The sequence below is a fragment of the Ovis canadensis genome, chromosome 4, assembly GCF_042477335.2.
Source record: "Ovis canadensis isolate MfBH-ARS-UI-01 breed Bighorn chromosome 4, ARS-UI_OviCan_v2, whole genome shotgun sequence".
Classification (NCBI taxonomy): Eukaryota; Metazoa; Chordata; class Mammalia; order Artiodactyla; family Bovidae; genus Ovis; species Ovis canadensis.
The window spans coordinates 128,185,747-128,207,397 of NC_091248.1; the positions used below are offsets into that span (position 1 = coordinate 128,185,747).

General features: G+C 42.5%; 1 protein-coding gene across 1 annotated transcript in view; it reads left to right on the forward strand.

The window, feature by feature from the left end:
* LOC138439615 (GTPase IMAP family member 7-like) overlaps positions 1-16,996 on the forward strand; it is a 566,929-nt gene extending 549,933 nt beyond the window's left edge. Inside the window, exon 2 of the mRNA XM_069588685.1 lies at positions 16,167-16,996. Within this exon, the coding sequence (XP_069444786.1) occupies positions 16,167-16,395 (229 nt within the window). The 3' untranslated portion in view covers positions 16,396-16,996. The remainder of the gene's footprint in view (positions 1-16,166) is intronic.
* The last annotated feature ends 4,655 nt before the right edge of the window (positions 16,997-21,651 follow it).

Sequence of the window (21,651 nt, forward strand, 5' to 3'; positions counted from 1 at the left end):
GGTCCCATCACTTCATGGCAAATAGATGGGGAAACAATGGAAACAGTGACAGACTTCATTTTCTTGAGCTCCCAAATCACTGCAGATGGTGACTGCAGCCATGAAATTAAAAGACAGTTGCTCCTTGGAAGAAAATCTATGACCAACCTAGACAGTATATTAAAAAACAGAGACATTACTCTGCCAACAATGGTCCATCTAGTCAAAGCTATGGTTTGTTCAGTAGTCATGTATGGATGGGAGAGTTGGACCATAAAGAAGGCTGAGCACTGGTGAATTGATACTTTTGAACTGTGACGTTGGAGAAGACTCTTGAGAGTCCCTTGGACTGCAAGGAGATCCAACCAGTCCATCCTATAGGAAATCAGTCCTGAACATTCATTGGAAAGACTGATGCTGAAGCTGAAGCTCCAATACTTTGGCCACCTGATGTGAAGAACTAACTCATTGGAAAAGACCCTGGTGCTGGGAAATACTGAAGGCAGGAGGAGAAGGGGACAACAGAGGATGAGATGTTTGAATGGCATCACTGACTCAATGGACATGAGTTTGAACAAGCTCCAGGAGTTTGTGATGGGCAGGGAAGCCTGGCATGCTGCAGTCCATGGGATCGCAAAGAATCATACATAACTGAGTTACTGAACCAAACTGAACTGAAATACCCTCAAGTTCCATCCATGTTGTTGTAAACAGCAAGATGGCTTTCTCTCTTGTGGCTGAATAATATTCTACTGTGTGTGTGTGTATATATATATACATATACACGTATGTGTGTGTGTGTGTGTATATATATATATATATACACGGCTTCCCTGATGGCTCAGTGGTAAAGAATCTGCCTGCACTGCAGGAGCTGCAAGAGACATGTGTTTGATCCCTGGGTTGGAAAGACTCCCTTGAGGAGGAAATGAGAACTGACTCCAGTATTCCTGTCTGGAAAATTCCATGGACAGAAGATCCTGGCAGGCTGCAGTTCATGCGGTCACAAAGAGTCAGACCCTACTGAGCACACGTATATATATGCATACACTCTACATCACCTTTATCCATTCATCCATAGACAGAACCTTAGGTTGTTTACATATCTTGGCTACGTGAATAATACTGCAGTGAAGATGGGAGTGCAAATACCACATCAAGATTCTGTTTTCCTGTCCTTTGGATAGATATCCAGAAGTAGGATTGTTCAACATATAGTGAACGTGAAGTCGCTCAGTCGTGTCCAACTCTTTGTGACCCCATGGACTGTAGCCTACCAGGCTCCTCTGTCCATGGGATTTTCCAGGCAATAGTACTGGAGTGGATTGCCATTTCCTTCTCCAAGGGATCTTCCCAACCCAGGGATTGAACCCGGGTCTCCCGCATTGTAGACAGATGCTTTACCATCTGAACCACCAGGGAAGTCCAGTCTGTATGGTACTGTATATCAACATATAGTAGTTATTAAAAAAAAAAAAGACAAGCAATAGCAAGTGTTGGTGAGGATATGGAGAAAAGGGAACCTTTGTGCACTGTTGGTAAGAAAGTAAATTAGTGCAGTCACTATGGGAAACAGTATGGAAGTTCCTCAAAAAATTAAATATCTCCATATCCTCATCAACACTTGCTATTGCTTGTCTTTTTTTTTAATTTATTTTTAATTGAAAGACAATTGCTGTATATTGTCACCCTGCTTATTTAACTTATATGCAGAGTATATCATGAGAAATGCTGGATGAAGCACAAGCTGGAATCAAGATAGGCGAGAGAAATATCAGTCCCTTCTGATATGCAGATGACACCACCTGTATGGCAGAAAGCAAATAAGAACTAAAGAGCCTCTTGATGAAAGTGAAAGAGGAGAGTGGAAAAGTTGGCTTAAAACTCAACATTCAGTAAACTAAGATCATGGCATCTGGTCCCATCACTTCATGGCAAAAAGATGGGGAAACAGTGGAAACAGTGACAGACTTGATTTTATGGGCTCCAAAATCACTGCAAAATGGTGACTGCAGCCATGAAATTAAAAGACGCTTTCTCCTTGGAAGTAAAGTTATGACCAACCTAGACAGTATTAAAAAGCAGAGACATTACTTTACCAACAAAGGTCCATCTAGTCAAAGCGATGGTTTTTCCAGTAGTCATGTATAGATGTGAGAGTTGGACTGTGAAGAAAGCTGAGCACCAAAGAATTTATTCTTTTGAACTGTGGTGTTGGACTCTTGAGAGTCCCTTGGACTGCAAGGAGATCCAACCAGTCCATCCTAAAGGAAATCAGTCCTGAATATTCATTGGAAGGACTGATGTTGAAGCTGAAACTCCAATACTTTCATCACCTGATACAAAGAACTGACTCATTTGAAAAGACTCTGATGCTGGGAAAGATTGAAGGTGGGAAGAGAAGGGAACAACAGAGGATAAGATGGTTGGATGGCATCACCGACTCAATGGACATGAGTGTGAGTAAACTCCAGGAGTGGGTGATGGCCAGGGAGGCCCGGCATGCTGCAGTCCATGGGGTCACAAAGAGTCGGACACAACTGAGCAACTGAACTGAACTAAACTGCCTGCAGTGCAGGAGTCCCCAGGTTGATCCCTGGGTCAGGAACATCCCCTGGAGAGGGAAATGGCAGCCCACTCCAGTATTCTTGCCTGGAAAATCCCATGGACAGAGGAACCTAGTGGGATCATTCCATGAGATCACAAGAGTTGGACTAGTTGCTAAACTACACCACCACCAGGCTCTTTTGGTGACATATGTTTCTCAGACCCATTCCTGTCCATTTTGCTGTTGGGAGAAATACCAATGACCTGAGATATGTAGATGATACCCCTCTAATGGCAGAAAGTGAAGAGGAACTAAAGAGTCTCTTGATGAGGGAGAAAGAGGAGAGTGGAAAAGTTGGCTTAAAATTCAATTCTCAACAAATCTAAGATCATGGCATCTGGTCTCATCACTTCATGGCAAACAGAAGGAGAAAAATGGAAAACTGTGACAGATTCTATTTTCTTAGAATCCAAAATCACTATGGACAATGACTGCAGCCATGAAATTAAAAGACACTTGATCCTTGGAGGGAAAGCTATGACAAACCTGGACAGCATATTAAAAAGCAGAGACAGCACTTTGCCAACAAAGGTCCAAACAGTCAAAGCGATGTTTTTTTTCACTAGTCATATATGGATGGATATGAGAAGTCATATATGGGTGGATAAAGAAGACTGAGCACCAAAGAATTGATGTTTTAGAACTGTGGTGCTGAAGAAGATTCTTAAGAGTCCCTTGGACTGCAAGAAGATCAAACCAGTCAATCCTGAAGAAAATCAACCCTGAATATTCATTTAAAGGACTGATCCCAAAGCTCCAATACTTTGGCCACCAGATGCAAAGAGCTGACTCATTGGAAAAGATCTTGATGCTGGGAAAGATTGAAGGCAAGAAGAGAAGGGGGTCACAGAGGATGAAATGATTAGATAGCATCACCAACTCAAAGGGCATGAAGTAAGCAAACTCTCGGAGATAGTGGAGAACAGGGGAGCCTGGCATGCTACAGTCCATGGGGTTGCAAAGAGTTGGGCATGACTTAGCAACTGAATAACAACAACAACAATAACAATAACAAAAGTTTCCCCTGCAGTGTGAAATCTCAGATCTTGCTCCTCAGAAGGTGCAGTCACTAGCATTCACACAGTTACCTGGGATGACAATAGTTTTAGCAGTGCTCTTTCTGAAAGTTTCTTTCCCTAATCTCTCTGCTTATCTGTGTGTCTCTATTGGTATTATACCCAGCTGTTAGGCTTACTAGTAGCCTGTTGATTGCACTCTAATTTTTAACAATGCCTATGGACATAAATTGGTCCACAGTCCTATCTAACTAAATTTGCTTTACTTTGCAGGGATAGTTTTCTTGGCCAGCTTTTCAGGTTTCTCTGATCCTAGAAGGACTCTTCTTACCTGTTTTTCTGCTTCTTGCTGGTAAACTTGTTGGCCTATGGTTTCTCTTATGGCTCTCAAAGGATTACCAGTCCCCTTTAAATTGCTTACCATTAAAATCTGTATCATTTGCAAGAGAATACTTTGACCTGAGCTTACTACCCTATGTTTCAAATTTCCTTTGGGGAGGGCTTTGGAGTTTTCAGTTATTATGAACTTCTTTTCTTCCTGAACAAAATCTTTTGAGTCACAGCTCTAGGCCAAGAGCAGGGGATTGTAGTCTTTGGTCTTTTCAACTTGCCTCTCCTAGCATAAAATCGCCATCTTATGAAGGAGCTGGACCTGTAATGCCTGGAGTAGAGCCTCTGCTCTACCAATAGAGAAGCTGCAGTGTACTGCTAGCTGCACTCACCATGAATTTAGTCTCTGGAACTCAGAGTTGGAGGGAATGCTGTTCCTATTGGTAAGATACTACACTCTTGATGAGTAGCTATGGGGAGAGGGAGCCTCATCTTCTCGACCACCCTTGCCCAGAATTCCTTCAAGTTTAGCTGATGATGATTTGGGGAAGGAGGAATTTGGTCATGGCTCAAGTATAATGCAGACTCTCACTGTTCTAAGATTCAGTAGACTTTTTTTTGAATAAATATTTCTTCTTCATTATATGATCATAGGACAATGTTTAGAGATTTCATTATTTTTTTTTTTTTTTAAATAATGTTCACCAGTTATGGTAGTTCCTCAGTAATAAGTTTGCAAGGCTTCTCACAATGCATTGTGGAGCTGGAAACTGTCAATAGTTTTAAATTAAATTTTGGTCACACTGCTAGCTCCCCTCTTCTTCCTTCCTTCCATGTGCATGGGTTGTACATAGTTTACTTTCCCCTTCGTGTTGTTCTTTATTGTAGTTGAATAAAATATAGCTAACAGGGACCTATGTGATGGCTGCCGTTGTCTTCCAGGTTGCTATTTTATTTGGAACTCTTGGTTCTCCACTAAATATGTTACAAATATGTTACACTTGTAGAGGATCAGATAAATTCTAGTGTCTCCTCATATTTCCAAATAGTCATGTGTGACCTCCCAAAGTTTAGAAATGAGTCATTTAAGTAACACTTTCAAGTTACTTATTTCATGATAAACAACAATCAAAAGCAATAAGACTGTTCAGCTATTTACTAGCTACCTAGGCTTTGAGAATGTTATTGTTAGGATTTTGAAAGAAGTTTGTGGTGTGATATACTGAGGTGTTCATTACAGTTATTCCTGCACCCCTTGTTAAAACTTTATTTATAGCATCCATCTTCAATAAGAAAGCACTGAAGAATATTCTCTTTAGGGAAGGATTGAAGTGAAGCAACAAAAGCTGTGAAATTGAAACCAAAAAGAAATAAAAATAGTGACAGAAATTGTGCAAACTAAATGACAAATCCCAGAAAGAGGGAAAGTTGTTGAATGCTGTCAGATGATTTATTGCAGCCTCTAAATTCTTTTCCCAATTCCTTTTCTCCTAATCAGCCTCTTCTTCCATTATTAGGATCATGGAATGGCTAAGAATCCAGGGGATATAAAACTAAACATTGTGAATTTTGGAGGTGTGGGACTAAGAAACCTAGGTAGGTAAATAAGGAAGGGAACAATGGATTTCTTGAGAGTAACAGAAAAATGTGAAAGAATACCTATTTCCTTGCTTCTTGGTTTTTTTTGGCTGTTGAAGCCAAGCAGTAAATACAGCCAATATCTGTAACTGTCTGTAACCATCCAAAGCTCTGATGACCCTTGGGACTAAGGAACACTGGGAGAAGAGGGCCTGGACTAACAGTGGTTCCTCATCCCAGGCCCATAAATACAAGAGCCCAAGAAATTGTCTGCACATGGTGGCTGCCCTTTTAGGACCTCTGTTCTCTGTACCTCTCTCTACTGGAGGTTTATAACTATAACCAACCAACATATGAGAAGCAATGTTGGTAAGCAGGCCAAGGTTCATGATTCCTACCAGTGGAGACTCTGAGAGTTCATTCTCATTGGCTGAAGCCAAAATATTAGAGTCGATACCATTCCATAAGTGTTAGTCGCTCAGTTGATCCCATGGACTGTAGCCTGCCAGCCTCCTCTGTCCATGAGATTCTCTAGGCAAGAATACTGGAGTGAGTTGCCATTCCCTTCTCCAGGGGAACTCCCAGACCAAAGGATAGAACCTGGGTTTCACACATTATAGACATTACCATCTGAGCCACCGGGGAAGCCCATTAATATTCCATCAGTTCAGTTCACTTCAGTCGCTCAGGCATGTCCAACTGTTTGTGACCCCATGGATTGCAACAAACAGGCCTCCCTGTCCATTACCAACTCCCAGAGTTTATGCAAACTCATGTCCTTTGAATTGGTGATGCCATCCAACCATCTCATCCTCTGTCGTCCCCTTCTCCTCCTGCTCCCAATCCCTCCCAGCATCGGGGTCTTTTCAAATGAGTCAGCTCTTCGCATCAGGTGACCAAAGTATTGGAGTTTCAGCTTCAGCATTAGTCCCTCCAATGAACATTCAGGACTGATCTCCTTTAGGATGGACTTGTTGGATGTCCCAGCATCAGGGTCTTTTCAAATGAGTCAGCTCTTCGCATCAGATGGCCAAAGTATTGAAGTTTCAGCTTCAGCATTAGTCCCTCCAATGAACATTCAGGACTGCTCTCCTTTAGGATGGACTGGTTGGATGTCCTTGCAGTCCAAGGGACTCTCAAGAGTCTTCTCCAACACCACAGTTCAAAAGCATCAGTTCTTCAGTGCTCAGCTTTCTTTATAGTCCAACTCTCCCATGCATACATGACTACTGGAAAAACCATAGCCTTGATGAGATGGACCTTTGTTGGCAAAGTAATGTCTCTGCTTTTTAATATGCTCTCTAGGTTGGTCCTAACTGTCCTTCCAAGGAGCAAGCGTCTTTCGATTTCATAGCTGCAATCACCATCTGCAGTGATTTTGGAACCCAAAAAACTAAAGTCCGCCACTGTCTCCCCATCCATTTGCCACGAAGTGATGTGACTGGATGCCATGATCTTAGTTTTCTGAATGTTGAGCTTTAAGCCAACTTTTTTACTCTCCTCTTTCACTTTCATCAAGAGGCTCTTTTGTTCTTCTTCACTTTCTGCCATAAAGGTGGTGTCATCTGCATATCTGAGGTTATTATTTCTCCTAGCAATCTTGATTCCAGCTTGTGCTTCTTCCAGCCTAGCATTTCTCATGATGTACTCTGCATAGAAGTTAAATAAGCACGGTGACAATATGCAGCCTTGACATACTCCTTTTCCTATTTGGAACCAGTCTGTTGTTCCATGTCCAGTTCTAACTGTTGCTTCCTGACCTGCATACAGGTTTCTCAAGAGGGAGGTCAGGTGGTCTGGCATCTCTTTCAGAATTTTCCACAGGTTATTTCCACACAGTCAGAGGCTTTGGCATAGTCAATAAAGCAGATATAGATGTTTTTCTGGAACTCTCTTGCTTTTTCAATGATCCAGCAGATGTTGGCAATTTGATTTCTGGTTCCTCTGCCTTTCTGGAGAAGGCAATGGCACCCCACTCCAGTACTCTTGCCTGGCAAATCCCATGGATGGAGGAGCCTGGTAGGCTGCAGTCCATGGAGTCACTAAGAGTCAGACATGACTGAGAGACTTCACTTTCACTTTTCACTTTCATGCATTGGAGAAGGAAATGGCAACCCACTCCAGTGTTCTTGCCTGGAGAATCCCCAGGGACAGGGGAGCCTGATGGGCTGCCATCTATGGAGTCGCACAGAGTTGGACACAACTGAAGTGACTTAGCAGCTGCCTTTTCTAAAACCAGCTTGAACATCTGGAAGTTCATGGTTCCCGTATTGTTGAAGCCTGGCTTGGAGAATTTTGAGCATTACTTTACTAGCATGTGCTGCTGCTGCTGCTGCTGCTAAGTCGTTTCAGTCGTGTCCGACTCTGTGCGACCCCATAGATGACACCCCACCAGGGTCCCCCGTCCCTGGGATTCTCCAGGCAAGAACATTGGAGTGGGGTGCCATTTCTTTCTCCAATGCATGAAAGTGAAAAGTGAAAGTAAAGTCGCTCAATCATGTCTGTCTCTTAGCAACTTCATGGACTGCAGCCTACCAGGCTCCTCCATCCATGGGATTTGCCAGGCAAAAGTACTGGACTGGGGTGCCATTGCCTTCTCCTACTAGCATGTGAGATGAGTGCAATTGTGTGGTAGTTTGAGCATTCTTTGGCATTGCCTTTCTTTGGGATTGGAATGAAAACTGACCTTTTCCAGTCCTGTGGCACTGCTGAGTTTTCCAAATTTGCTTGCATATTGAATCCACTACATAGAAAAGCACTAAATTCATTAAGTTGAGATGCCTGGTTTTCTTTAATTAACAGTAATCTTTTGATGTTCCTGACCACCTGGTTTTTGTTGCAAAATCCTACACATCCTGGCTCTTTCTTTGAGTCTTGGGAGCAGTCCCTCAGAGCTACCTGAGAGGCTGCCTTCTGGATTGAATTTCTCGGGAACTCCATCAAATGAAACAATACCCTCAACTTTTAGGTTGTGCACTTTTCCCAGTTGATTTGTTGTATGAACTGTTGACAAAAGCTAAATTCTCTTGAGAATTTGAAAGCTAAAGTCTCCTGAGAAAACCACAACTTCTCGAATCACTAAGATTTCCATGGCCCATCCTGGCCAGATGTGTGGGTAGGGAATGGGGAAGGACACATTCTAGTAATCTTACACCAGTCAGACCCTGTAAAGCAGGAGGGGAATGTGTGGGTCTGTAAGAGAAACAAAAAGCAGGCAGGAGAAAAGGTAGAGGAAAAGAGAATGGTGATCGATTAGATTCCTAGAGCTGCTCCATCAGATTACTACAAACTGAAAGCAGAGACATTTACTGGGTAATAGTTTGGGAGTTCAAACTCGAAATGTTGACAGAGCCGTGCTCTCTGAAGGCTCTCAGATCCTTCCTGGCCTCTTCTGGGCTTCTGGGGTTGCTGACAATCCTCAGCTTCTAGACATATCACTGCAACCTCTTTCCTCTTGCATTTCACTATAAGCAGGAGGAACCAGGCTACACCTTCCAGACTTTGCTTAGAAATCTCTTCAGCTAAATGGTCTACTTTCCACCCAAATAGTAGAACAGGCAGTATCCCCAGGATACAGCAAGCCATGTGTCTGACTTCCTTCTTCCCTGAAGGGCCCTGGGGTCTCTTCCAACTCCCAGGAGAGATGATCAGACACTGAGTCTGACTTTCTGGACAAGATTTAGGTCATTTAACAGGGGTCTTTTGGATCCACTATGATAACTCCAAACAATGAATATAATTTAAGAAATCATGTGCTATAGCAAGCACATGAAGAAAAAGCTTTCCACTTCACAAAAATGAAGCACCCAACATATTATAAGGCAACATTTCTGTCTCCTTTTAAAACAGTTTCTTCACTGGCCCCACCCAATCTGCTTTCTGGCTCCGAGGTCTCAGAGGTGCAGCAGTTAGAGCAAAAGCAGGGGCTCAAACAGTTTCTCTGGAGGAAACCAGACAGCTCATCAAGTCCTTAAATCAAGTGAGCCTGGCTGAGAACAGATCCCAGGGAGACAGAGCTGTAGGGACGGTAGGATAGGGGACTCTGTGGAGGGTGTGGATTCTGGCCTGAGAAGGGACCAGGTGCTCTGCAAACAAGTCAGGAGGATGCTGCTAGAGTGGGGGAGGTGGCGGTAGGGAGGGGAGTAAGGATGTCTGTTAACACATTGTCCATGCATCTCATTTTAACAAGACAACCTTTTGCTGATTATTGCAACTTTCCTCCAGGAATCCCCAGAGGCTCAGTGGTAAAGAATCCACCTGCAATGCAGAGATGCAGGAGATATGGGTTCACTCCCTGGGTGGGGAAGATCCCCTGGATGAGGAAACGGCAACCCACTCCAGTTATTCTTGCCTGGGAAATCCCATGGACAGTGGAGCCTGGCAGGCTGTAGTCCATGGGATCACAAAGAGTCAAACACCACTCAATACATGCAGGCACTTTCTATCCAGTAGCTGTTGGGACAAACATTAAGTACCACTTGATAACCCAGAGTTTTCTCTTAGTGTCTTCAAGGCAGGTCTTTAGAACTACAAGGCAATTTAGGCCATTCAGTCTAAATCCCTTGTTAAATTTAATTTTATATTGCAATACCATTTATTTTTAATGTATTAGTTTCTGGTGTACGGATAAGCGACTTAGTTATACATATACATATACCCATTCTTTTTCAGATTCTTCACCATATAGGTTATTACAGAGCATTGAGTGGAGAAGGAAATGGCAATCCTCTCCAGTATTCTTGCCTGGAGAATCCCAGGGATGGGGAGCCTGGCGGGCTGCCGTCTATGGGGTCGCACAGAGTCAGACACGACTGAAGCGACGTAGCAGCAGTAGAGTATTGAGTAGAGTTCAATATGCAACATGCTTTACAGTAAGTCCTTGTTGATTTTATGGAAATAGAATCCCTGAGAGCATGGTGACTCCATGAGACCTTGGTGAATTCATGAGACAATGGATTACCCAGGTCACTTATGGCAGACGAAACCTAGAACTCAGTTTGAATTCTTTTCAATATTTAACAGAGAGAAGTTGTGTCCCTAGTAGGATGACAGATAAGTTGAGGGGCAGATGCTCTGTGGACAGGGTTAGCTATTCTAAAGAAACAGTATTTGTGAAACCCTCCCCTTGCCTTCTCTAATTACAGACCTGCTACCTGTTCACCATTTGGGAAAGAGAGTGAACTATTTCCCCCGATCTACTCTGATCTGATGTCATCTATGAAATGATGAAACAGAGAAGGAACCTAGAAGAGGCTGGAGTGTGCAGTGGTTAAGGGTGACTGTGGTAGTCAGGCAGACTTTGAATTGGATCTCTCCCTGCTCAATACCAGTTGGCGCCATGATTGTGGGCGAGTGTCTCAGAGTTCTTAAGCCACATCAGTTTCTTCATTTAAACAATTCTGATAATAAAATTAGCTTCCCTGCAGGTCTTTTAGGGAGTGAGACACAATTATCTCTTGAATAACACAGGTTTGATTTGTGTGTACTTTATATATTGTGCATTATTTTTGCATCACATTATCATCTTGATTTTTATGTAATCAAATTGATATTCTCTTTCCTTACTCTTTTTCAAATCTTGGACATATTTTCCCCCATCCCCACATTACAAGGATTTACCTATGCTTCTTCTGTTATTTATATGGATTAATTTTTTACATTTAAATATCTAATTTATTTGGAATTTGAATGGCATCAGGAAATGGATGTAGTTTTATCTTTTTCTATATCGTTATTTCAGTATTGCTTTTTCAGTTCAGTCCAGTCACTCAGTCGTGTCCGACTCTTTGCGACCCCAGTAAGTGATGAACCTGACCATGTAGCTGAAGAGATTTCCAAGCAAAGTGTGGAAGGTGCAGCCTGGTTCCTCCTTCTGCTTATAGTGAAAGGCAAGAGGAAAGAGGTTGCAGTGATATGTCTAGAAGCTGAGGATTGCCAGCAGCCCCAGAAGCCCGGAAGTGGACAGGAAGGATCTGAGAGCCTTTAGAGCGCACGGCTCTGCCGCCATCTTGAGTTTGAACTAGAACTGTGAGGCAATAAATGTCTTGCTTTCAAGCTCCATAGTTTGTAGTGATCTGTTGGAGCAGCTCTAGGGATCTAATCTATCACCTTCCTCTTTTGCTCTGCCTGTGTTCTGTTCCTCTTACTGACCCACACATTCCCCTCCTGCTTTACGGGGTCCGACAGTGCATGGTTACTAGCTTGTGTCCTTCTTCATTCCCTACCTACACCTCTGGCCAGGATGGGCCATGGAAGTCTCAGGGTTGAGAGAGTTGTGGCTTTCTCAGGAGAATTTAGCTTTCAAATTCTCAGGAGAATCTGTCTTCTTCAACAGTTTAAACAAGAAATTGACTGAAAAAAGTGTATAACCTTAAAGCTGAGAATTAATTTTATTTGAGAATTTGGCCCAGGAGGCAGCCTCTCGGATAGCTCTGAGAATCCACTCCCAAGAGACAAGGGAAGAGTCACTATGTATAGGATTTTGCAACAAACACCAGGTGGTTGGAAATATAAAAAACTATGGTAAATTACAGAAACTCAGATATCTCCAGTTAGTGAATTTAGTAGTTTTCTATGTAGGAAAGGTGCAATGAAATGATTGCACCTTTGAAATGATTCCTTTGGTGTACACTGAGCTATCTGGGGCCAGTATTTGGTGCTTTCACATCGAGTGCCCTCAGGGTGCCCCATGGGGATGACTGCAGTGGCTGAGGGCACCGCAGCAGGCAGCGGATTTGTCTCCATCCAAAGGGCCCTCCTTGGAAGAAAAACTTGCTCCTGGGAAGAAAAGCTATGACAAACCTAGACAATGTATAAAAAGCAGAGACTTTGAGGACAAAGGTCTGTATAGTCAAAGCTATAGTTTTTCCAATATTCATGTATGGATGTGAATTGGACTATAAAGAAGGCTGAGCACAGAAGAATTGATGCTTTTGAACTGTGGAGCTGGAGAAGACTCTTGAGAGTTCCTTGGACATCAAGGAGATTCAACCAGGCAATCCTCAAGAAAATCAATCCTGAATATTCATTCAAAGGACTGACGCTGAAGCAGACACTCCAATATTTTGGCCACCTGATGTGAAGCAGTGACTCATTGGAAAAGACCCTGATGCTGGGAAAGACTGAAGGCAGGAGGAGAGGGGATGACAGAGGATGGGATAGTTGGATGGCATCATCGACTCAATGGACATGGGAGTTTGAGCAAACTCTGACAGATGGTGAAGGACAGGGAAGTCTGCTGTGATGCAGTCCATGGTGTCACAAAGAGTTGGACATGACTGAGTGACTGAACAACAAAGACAACAGCAACAACAAGAACATATACCCACCCTTCCACTGGCAGGAATTGTGAACCCTGGTCTGCTTACCCACACTGCTTCTCAGAGATTGGTGGTTATAGTTATAAACCTCCCGCAGTGGTGAAGAGATCAGTGGTCATAAAAGGGAGGCTACATGATGGGGACTGTTCTTGGTGCCCTTGGCTTCAGGGGCCTTGGAGTGAGAGACCACTTCTAGTCCAGGCCTTTTCATCCCAGTGTTCCTGAATCTCAGCAGTTATGAGAGCAATGGATGGCTACAGACAGTTATAGATATCAGCTTTATTTACTGCTTGTTTCCAACAGTAAGAAAATAAAAAACAAGGAAATGTGTTTTTCTCCCACATTTTTCTATTATTCTCAGAAAAGACAATTCCCCTCTCTATTTGCCTAGAAATGTTTCTTAGTCCCATAACCCAAAACCCATATTTGCTTTGATAATCCCTGAATTCTTAGCCATTCCATGATCCTGATGGTGGAAGAAGAGGCCATTATTAGACACTAAAAAGGAATACATCATGATAGTATGATCATTTCAGAAATACTAGGGTGGCCCAACATGAAAAAATTGATTCTTACAACCCATTCTAGTTATAGAATAAGAAGAAAACTAACTAGGTGCAGAAGAGTCATTTGGCCAAATTCAACACTGATTCATGTTTAAGGCAGTTTATAAAATTTACATTAGATACTTCTTTAACATGTCTTTACATAAATATAAACTTAAAACATTTTTGTTACCATTTTTTTAATGCAACTAATATAGTTGATTATAAAGTTCATTTGAATGAAGAAAATAGAAAAGGTAGCCTTGACAGTAAAGGAAAATCATCAGTGAAGGATGACCAGAAAGACCAGAAACTTTACCAGATAGTAGAACATTATCATTTCTATAATTAAAACAGTATGGTGCATGAATAGATAGAACAGTGAAACACAAACAAAATTCAGAAATAGACTAAATTGATCACACTATACTCATTTATATTCAGTTTAGTTTTATTATATTTATATTCACTAAAGTATCATCTTACATCAGTGGGAAAAAAGGTGGAATAATGAGAAAATTGTGGAAAATTCTGAAAGAGATGGGAATACCAGACCACCTGACCTGCCTCTTGAGAAACCTATATGCAGGTCAGGAAGCAACAGTTAGAATTGGACATGGAACAACAGACTGGCTCCAAATAGGAAAAGGAGTACGTCAAGGCTGTATATTGTCACCCTGCTTATTTAACTTATGTGCACAGTACATCATGAGAAATGCTGGGCTGGAAGAAGCACAAGCTGGAATCAAGATTGCCAGGAGAAATATGAATAACCTCAGACATGCAGATGACACCACCCTTATGGCAGAAAGTGAAGAGGAACTAAAGAGCCTCTTGATGAAAGTGAAAGAGGAGAGTGAAAAAGTTGGCTTAAAGCTCAACATTCAGAAAACTAAGATCATGGCATCTGGTCCCAACACTTCATGGGAAATAGATGGGGAAACAGTGGAAACAATGTCAGATTTTATTTTGGGGGGCTCCAAAATCACTGCAGATGGTGACTGCAGCCATGACATTAAAAGACACTTACTCCTTGGAAGGAAAATTATGACCAACCTAGATGGCATATTCAAAAGCAGAGATATTACTTTGCCAACAAAAGTCCATCTAGTCAAGGCTATTGTTTTTCCAGTGGTCATGTATGGATGTGAGAGTTGGACTGTGAAGAAAGCTGAGCACTGAAGAATTGATGCTTTTAAACTGTGGTGTTGGAGAAGACTCTTGAGAGTCCTTTGGACTGCAAGGAGATACAACCAATCCATTGTAAAGGAGATCAGTCCTGGGTGTTCTTTGGAAGGAATGATGTTAAAGCTGAAACTCCAATACTTTGGCCATGTCGTGTGAAGAGTTGACTCATTGGAAAAGACCCTGATGCTGGGAGAGATTGAGGGCAGGAGGAGAAGGGGACAACCGAGGATGAGATGGCTGGATGGCATCACCGACTCGATGGACGTGAGTTTGAGTGAACTCCGGGAGTTGGTGATGGACAGGGAGGCCTGGTGTGCTGCATTTCATGGGGTTCCAAAGAATCGGACATGACTGAGCGACTGAACTGAACTGAAAGCTAATCTTACCTCTTTTTTTTTTTTTTTTTTTTTGCTTCATTGCCCAAGCTAATTTTTTTTTTTTTCATCCAAAGAAATTTCATAACCAACTGCTTTAGTTGCTGGGTTTCCCAGCTGTGAAAAGTGAAAGTCACTCAATCATGTCCAACTCCGCAAACACACGGACTATACAGTCCATGGAATTCTGGAGGCCAGAATACTGGAGTGGGTAGCCTTTCCCTTCTCCAGGGGATCCTCCCAATCCAGGGATTGAACCGGGGTCTCCTGCATTGCAGGCAGATTCTTTACCAGCTGAGCTATTAGGTCCCAGGTGGTTCACCAACTGAGCTATCAGAGCCCAGGTGGCTCAATGGCGAAGAATCTGCCTGCCAATGTAGGAGACTTGAGTTGGATCCCTGGGTCAGGAAGATACTCTGGAGAAGGAAATGGCAACCCACTCTAGTATTCTTACTTGGGAAATGCCATGGACAGAGAATCCAGGCAGTAAATGGGGTCATAAAAGAGTTGGACACAACTTAGTTCCTGAAAAAAGATTTTAGTTGCATGAAAAAACAAGTGATCAAAACTTTAAAATATATATATATATAATCATGTTAAAGAAGAATCAATTAACTTAAATTTGATAAACTGCTTTAAACATGAATCAGGGTTGAATTTGGCCAAATGACTCTTCTGCACCTAGTTACTTTTCTACTTAACCTCTTAATGGAATGTATTGTAACAGTCAAAATCCTCATGTTGAATCACCCTAGTATTTCTGAAACAATCACACTTACTCATGTGATACTGCTTTTCACATCTAATAATTTATTTAGGACTTTTGTATTAATATTTATATATGAGACATCTATAGCTTTATTTATTGTGAAATCTTTGTTAGCTTTTGGAATCAATATTACACTTGATTCATAGAAAAAACTGAACATTTTCCTTCATAGCTATGTGATCAGGAATAATTTGAGAAGCACTGAGATTATCAGGCCTTTAAAGGTTTCATGAGTTCCCTGTGAAACCATGAAGACCTGACACTTTTGTGGGGAAACTCTTAACTACTTGGTTATTTCTTAAATAACAATTCAACTCTTTAAATTATCTGTCTCTACCGGGGTCAATATGCATAAGAGAACATTAGAAACTTTCAGGGAGGAAAAGAAGGGGGGAAAAAGAGAGTGGGAACGGTTCCTACTTACCTATATTGACCATTTCCCTCCTACCTTTTCTTAAAGTGGTGTGGGTGCCTGCGCGCCAGAATCTCGTGATGTAAACATGGCTGCCACGCCAAACAACGCTCTGAGGATCCTGCTGGTCGGGAAGACCGGAAGTGCGAAAAGTGCCACTGCAAACACCATCCTTGGGGGGAAAAAGTATTCGAGTCTGAGATTGCTGCCCAAGTTATTACCAAAATTTGTCAGAAGCATCCTGGAAATGGAAGAAGAGAGAGCTTCTCCTTGTTGACACCCCAGGGCTCTTTGACACCAAGGAGAGCCTGAACACCACCTGCAGGGAAATCAGCGGATGTGTCCTCGCCTCCTGTCCCGGGCCTCACGCCATCGTCTTGGTCATGAGACTGGGCCGCCACACACAGGAAGAGCAGCAAACCGTGGCGTTGGTCAAGAATCTGTTTGAGAAAGCAGCCATGAAGTATATGATCATCTTATTCACTTGCAGAGATGAACTGGGCGACCAGAGCCTGAGCGACTTTTTTGAAGGATGCGGATGTAAACCTACGAAGCCTCCTCCAGGAGTGTGGAGATGGCCGCTGTGCCATCAGTAACAGCAGACACACAGAGAAGGCTGAGAGGGAAGCTCAGGTGCAGGAGCTGATGGAGCTGATAGACAAGATGGAGCAGAACAACCAGGGGGATTACTTTTCTGACCCCATTTACAAGGACAGAGACCAAAAGCTGAGACAGCAGGAGGAACACTTGAAGAAAGTCTATGCTGATGAATTACAAAGCAAAATTAAACTAGTAGAAAAGGAATATGCACATAACCCAGAAGAAAAGGAGAAACAAATAAAGTTGCTAAAGCAGAAGCATGAGGAACGAATGAAAAATATACGAGGAAAAGCTGAGATGAAGTTACATTCAACATGATTAAAACTATGCTTTCAAAAATATGGTACATGTTGTGGTAGTATAAAGTTTATTTTTCCTCCTCAATTTACTAAACCTTGTTAATGTGGTAGTGTTTATTTTCCAAAGATGGTTAAAACCCTATCTTCTGACTTCTTACAATCTAAATCCTCTTATGATCTCTTTCCCTTGAGCTATGGGTCTATGTCCCCTACCTTGAAATTGGAGGGACTTTGTGACTGCTTTGAGAAATAGTGGGTGCTTGAAGCAACACCATGTGACTTCTAAGATTAGATAGGGAAAAGGCCTCCTTGCTCTTCCACATTGGTTACCCTTGTAATTTGCCCACCCTTCCTTCCCTTGAGAAAGCCTGAGTAGAGGTCGCCCCCATGAAGAGAACCTGAAGTCACTGGTCCACTCCCCTGGCTGATAGTTCATCTGCCATCCAGAATCAGCTTGCTGGCCTTGCAAGTGAGGCAGCACAGAGTGCATTCTGCAGCTGCCAGCTGATGAAACTGCAAAGAGCAAAGATGAGTCTTCCCCACGGGGTCCTGCCCAAATTGCAGATTCATGAGAAAAATAAATGATTACTGTTCTTTTAAACCACTATGTTTTGGGATGATTTGTTATGCAGTGAGGGCTGCATGCAAGCAGGCTAAGTTGTATCCGTCCTATCCGACTCTTTGCAACCCTGTGGACTGTAGCCCACCAGGCTCCTCTGTCCATGCGATTCTCCAGGCAAGAATATTGGAGTGGGTTTCCATGCCACCCTCCAGGGGATCTTCCTGAACCAGGGGTCAAACCCACCTCACTTACATCTCATACATTGGTAGGGGGATTCTTTACCATTAGCATCATCTGGGAAACCCATACAGTGAGATTCAACCAGAATTAAATAACTTCCCAGCTCATTCCCCAGCACTCCTGGCTCCTACCTGTCCTTCCACACAATGCCAACAAATTTAAGAGTTTATGAAATTGACATAACCAGGTAATGATCCATTTTGTAGAGTTCAAAGATTCAATTTGGGAAAATTCAAATAAAAAACCTTGCCTATGTTAAGTGTAGGCCCCACTGATGTAATAACTGGTGTGTTATTTCAATCCACATCTAGGAGAACTTTGTTTGTGAAGCATGGGCTTCTCTGGCACCATTATTCTGTGGTTCATGGATGCCGGGGGCCAGCGTGAGGAATTCCGCCCATGGCAAAGGTCATGAGGAAGGAGGCTTGGCATACGGAAAGGCGTGATCAAGCCTCAGGAAACCCCCTGTTCCCGAGCATCTAACCCCAAAACCAGAGTCTGTTTTATGCTCTCACCTACACCTCTGACTTTACGGGGGGCTCTCCCCCATAACCGTTTCTCTTGGAGAAGGAGTAAACGTGCAGCTCCAAGGCAATAAAAATTCTTGGGCGTGACAAGAGTGTTTCAGCTTACGGACTCCTCTGAAGGTTATCTAGCCCACCTGTATAGGTTTGTCCGGCCACATGTGATTGCTTACAGCCTCCCAACCTGAGAGGCACGAGATGTTTTAGACTTACTAAAGGCAAATTATTTTGGGGAGTTAAAATTATTAGTATAGTGTGTTGGTTAGGAATTATTTGGTGAAGGGTTCTTCATTTGTTGTGTCAATAATTGTTGCTAATTCCCTGCGCTGGGTGGGACAAGGATGTCTCAGGTCAAACCTCTCTGCTGACAGACTAGCTTGTGTGACAGGATTATCCATACTGCTGCCACTAGGCACATGATTGTTTACTACCTCTTAGCCATAAACAGCACAGAGAGTTTTGGAGTATTTTGAGAGTCTTAATTAGCGTAGGACTTTTTCTTCTTGTTGAGTCAATGATTGCCGCCAGGCCTCCATATCCTTGGACACCTGGGAATATACTAATCAATGTATTTGGAATATAGCAAAGGAAATATAGTAGTTTTTGATGTTAGCGATACTGGACTTTTTGAGTTAATGGATTTTCTTTTTTGCAATAGATCACTGTACTTTGTTATAAATCACTGTGTCCTTGCTATGTAAGAATGTAACTTTATCATATCTTAAGACTAAATAGATCTTAAGGGGAGCATTGGTGAAAGGATTTTCATTTGTTGGGCTGATGTTTGCTGCTAAATCTCCATGTTCCCTACTCTTATAATGAATATAACTAGCATATAGGAAGAAATAAGTATTAACCTTTAAGCATATAGGAGAAATAAGTATTAACCTTTAAGACTAATCATGGTAACCTTGGGTTAAATAAATTCCTTTCTTGATTGTAACTCACTACACCCTCACCCTATAGGAATGTAACTTTATTTGGAGGGTGGTGCCTGGTTTAAGAAAAAACACCCTTGGAAGAAATAAGTTTTTTTGGTTATCAGAAAGAAAGGATCGTAAAATGTCAGCAGGTCTCACTCATGGCCAGAAGATGATGTAATATCCCTAAGACCTTTTTTTTTTTTACATTTATGTGAGGCACCTGATTTTGATAAAGGTCAGGACTGCTGACCCCCACGTGACTCTGTATTCATCCCTATGTGTAACAAAAGTTATATAAGCAAACCCAAAAATAAAGAAATCGGATCAGTTTCCGGAAAGACTGATTCCCTCATGTCGTTCTTTTCTGCTCCCCATTTTTCGGGCTGAATTCCCATCTGGAGCGTGGGTGCGCTCCAAGTCTACTTATTCGCCCCGGTTTTCAAGACCACGCGAGAAGGAGCCCAAGGAGGGGCACCTTCCGATATTCAAGTGGCACCGGTGGCCCAACGTAGATGGTGCAAATTCCTTGTCTTGGAATTTTATTGGTATCCCACGTAAACCAAGTTATTCAGCCCCCTTTTTCTCTCCTACTATTTTCTGGCCGAATTCCCATCTGGTACATGGGTACCCGCCAAGCCTACTAATTTTGCCTGGGCTTCTAAGATCGGACCGGGGGGGCCTCAGTGCCACCTCTACTTCTGGAGAACGGGAAGACGCCTGCGGCCTACGTAGGTGGTGATAGGTATCCCATGTGAACCAAGTTATTCAGCCTCTTTTTCTCCGCTAATCTTTTAATCCCTTTATATCTGTAATTAAATAAGTTATTTCTAGAGACGCCGACTCTGTCCCCACCTTCAAATCACCCTGGATCCACTGGGGCTGGACCCCGGCACATGGAGATGTGGAGGTTGGCAAATTCTCTTGTTTTTTTCTCTCCTCTTTTTGCTATTAAAGGTGTCTCTTTTTTTGCTATCAATGCCATTTAAGTATAGTACAGATTAACATGACTGTTATTCTATACAAAACTATTTTGTATGTCATTTTATTTAAATTAATTATGATAACAACCTTATAGAAAAGATGACAGTGAGTCTCAGGACTATAAGTAATTTGACTAGAGCCATCTGAATTCTTGCCTAGTGATCAACAGAGCTGAATTTTAATTCATATCTGCTTGCTTTTAAAGTTAAAGCTCTTTCAAAGGCACTAGTTTGATCTTTTTAGACATCTTAATTTTTTTAATTGGAAGAAATCGCTTTCCAGTATTATGTTGGTTCCTGCCATACATCAACATGAATCAGTGATAGGTACACATATGTCCCCTCCCTCTTGAACCCCCCTTCCACCCTTGTTGGTTGTCACAGGGCACAACCTAGGGATTCGAGATCTCTGCATCAAACAGCACATTTGCTAATGGAACGTTAATTGACAGGAGCTCTCCCAAAGGGCTCCATATAAACACTAAGCTGAAGCCTCACCCAAAGACCCAAAACTTTCAGTCCTGGACACTTCACACATTTGCAAAACAGAAACACAACCCTGACCATTAGCAGAAGGACTGCCCAAAGCCATATCAAATCCATAGACACCTGAACACACAATGCTAGACACAGCACTGCCCTTCAGTTCCATCCACCAGAGCAGAGGCACAAGTCCTCCACCTAGGAAACTTTCACAAGACATGGGTCCAACCCCACAAGTGGGCTCTATCCCTCTTTTAAGGTACTGTCCTAACTTCAAGTGCTCCTAACTGTAATATAAAAACCTCTTGTCTATCAGATAGTTTCGTTTGCCTCTGCACATCCACACTTCACCCCCATCTCCCCCTCAATCTAACTTGTTGCCTGGGAGACTGATCTGCATGGACTACATCAGTGGGTCTCTTGCTGTCGGTCCTCTGCTTGGTTTCTGCCAAAGGAAATCCAAGCAGGAGATCTCTTGAAGGTAGAAAAGCAAGATCAGTATATCTGTTCTCCTGCCTCTCTCCCTGCAGGGTCATCTCTGAGTAGTTGCTACCCCTAAGTTGAAGGTCACAGCTCCTCTCCTTGAGATCTCTCCACCCAACTCTCTTTCTGGATTCTACCTTTTTGTTCACCACTTAGGCTACTGACACAATTTCCTCACTGTTACTGGACCTCTCCCTTGTCATTTCCAAACCTTGTATCCATTGCTCATAGGAAGCGACTTCACTAGACTCAGCTTCAAGTATATCACTATAGACCATCTTTTTTCTGCTAGAATCATGGAGGATACATCTTATGATACCTACTTCCTTTTCTATTTGAAAGTGTTCTCTGATTTTTATTGTTTTCTTTTTTTTTTTTTTTAATCCCCTGACAGCAGGAAAGTCTCACGTGACTGTTGAAATCTCTGGGAAAATTTTAC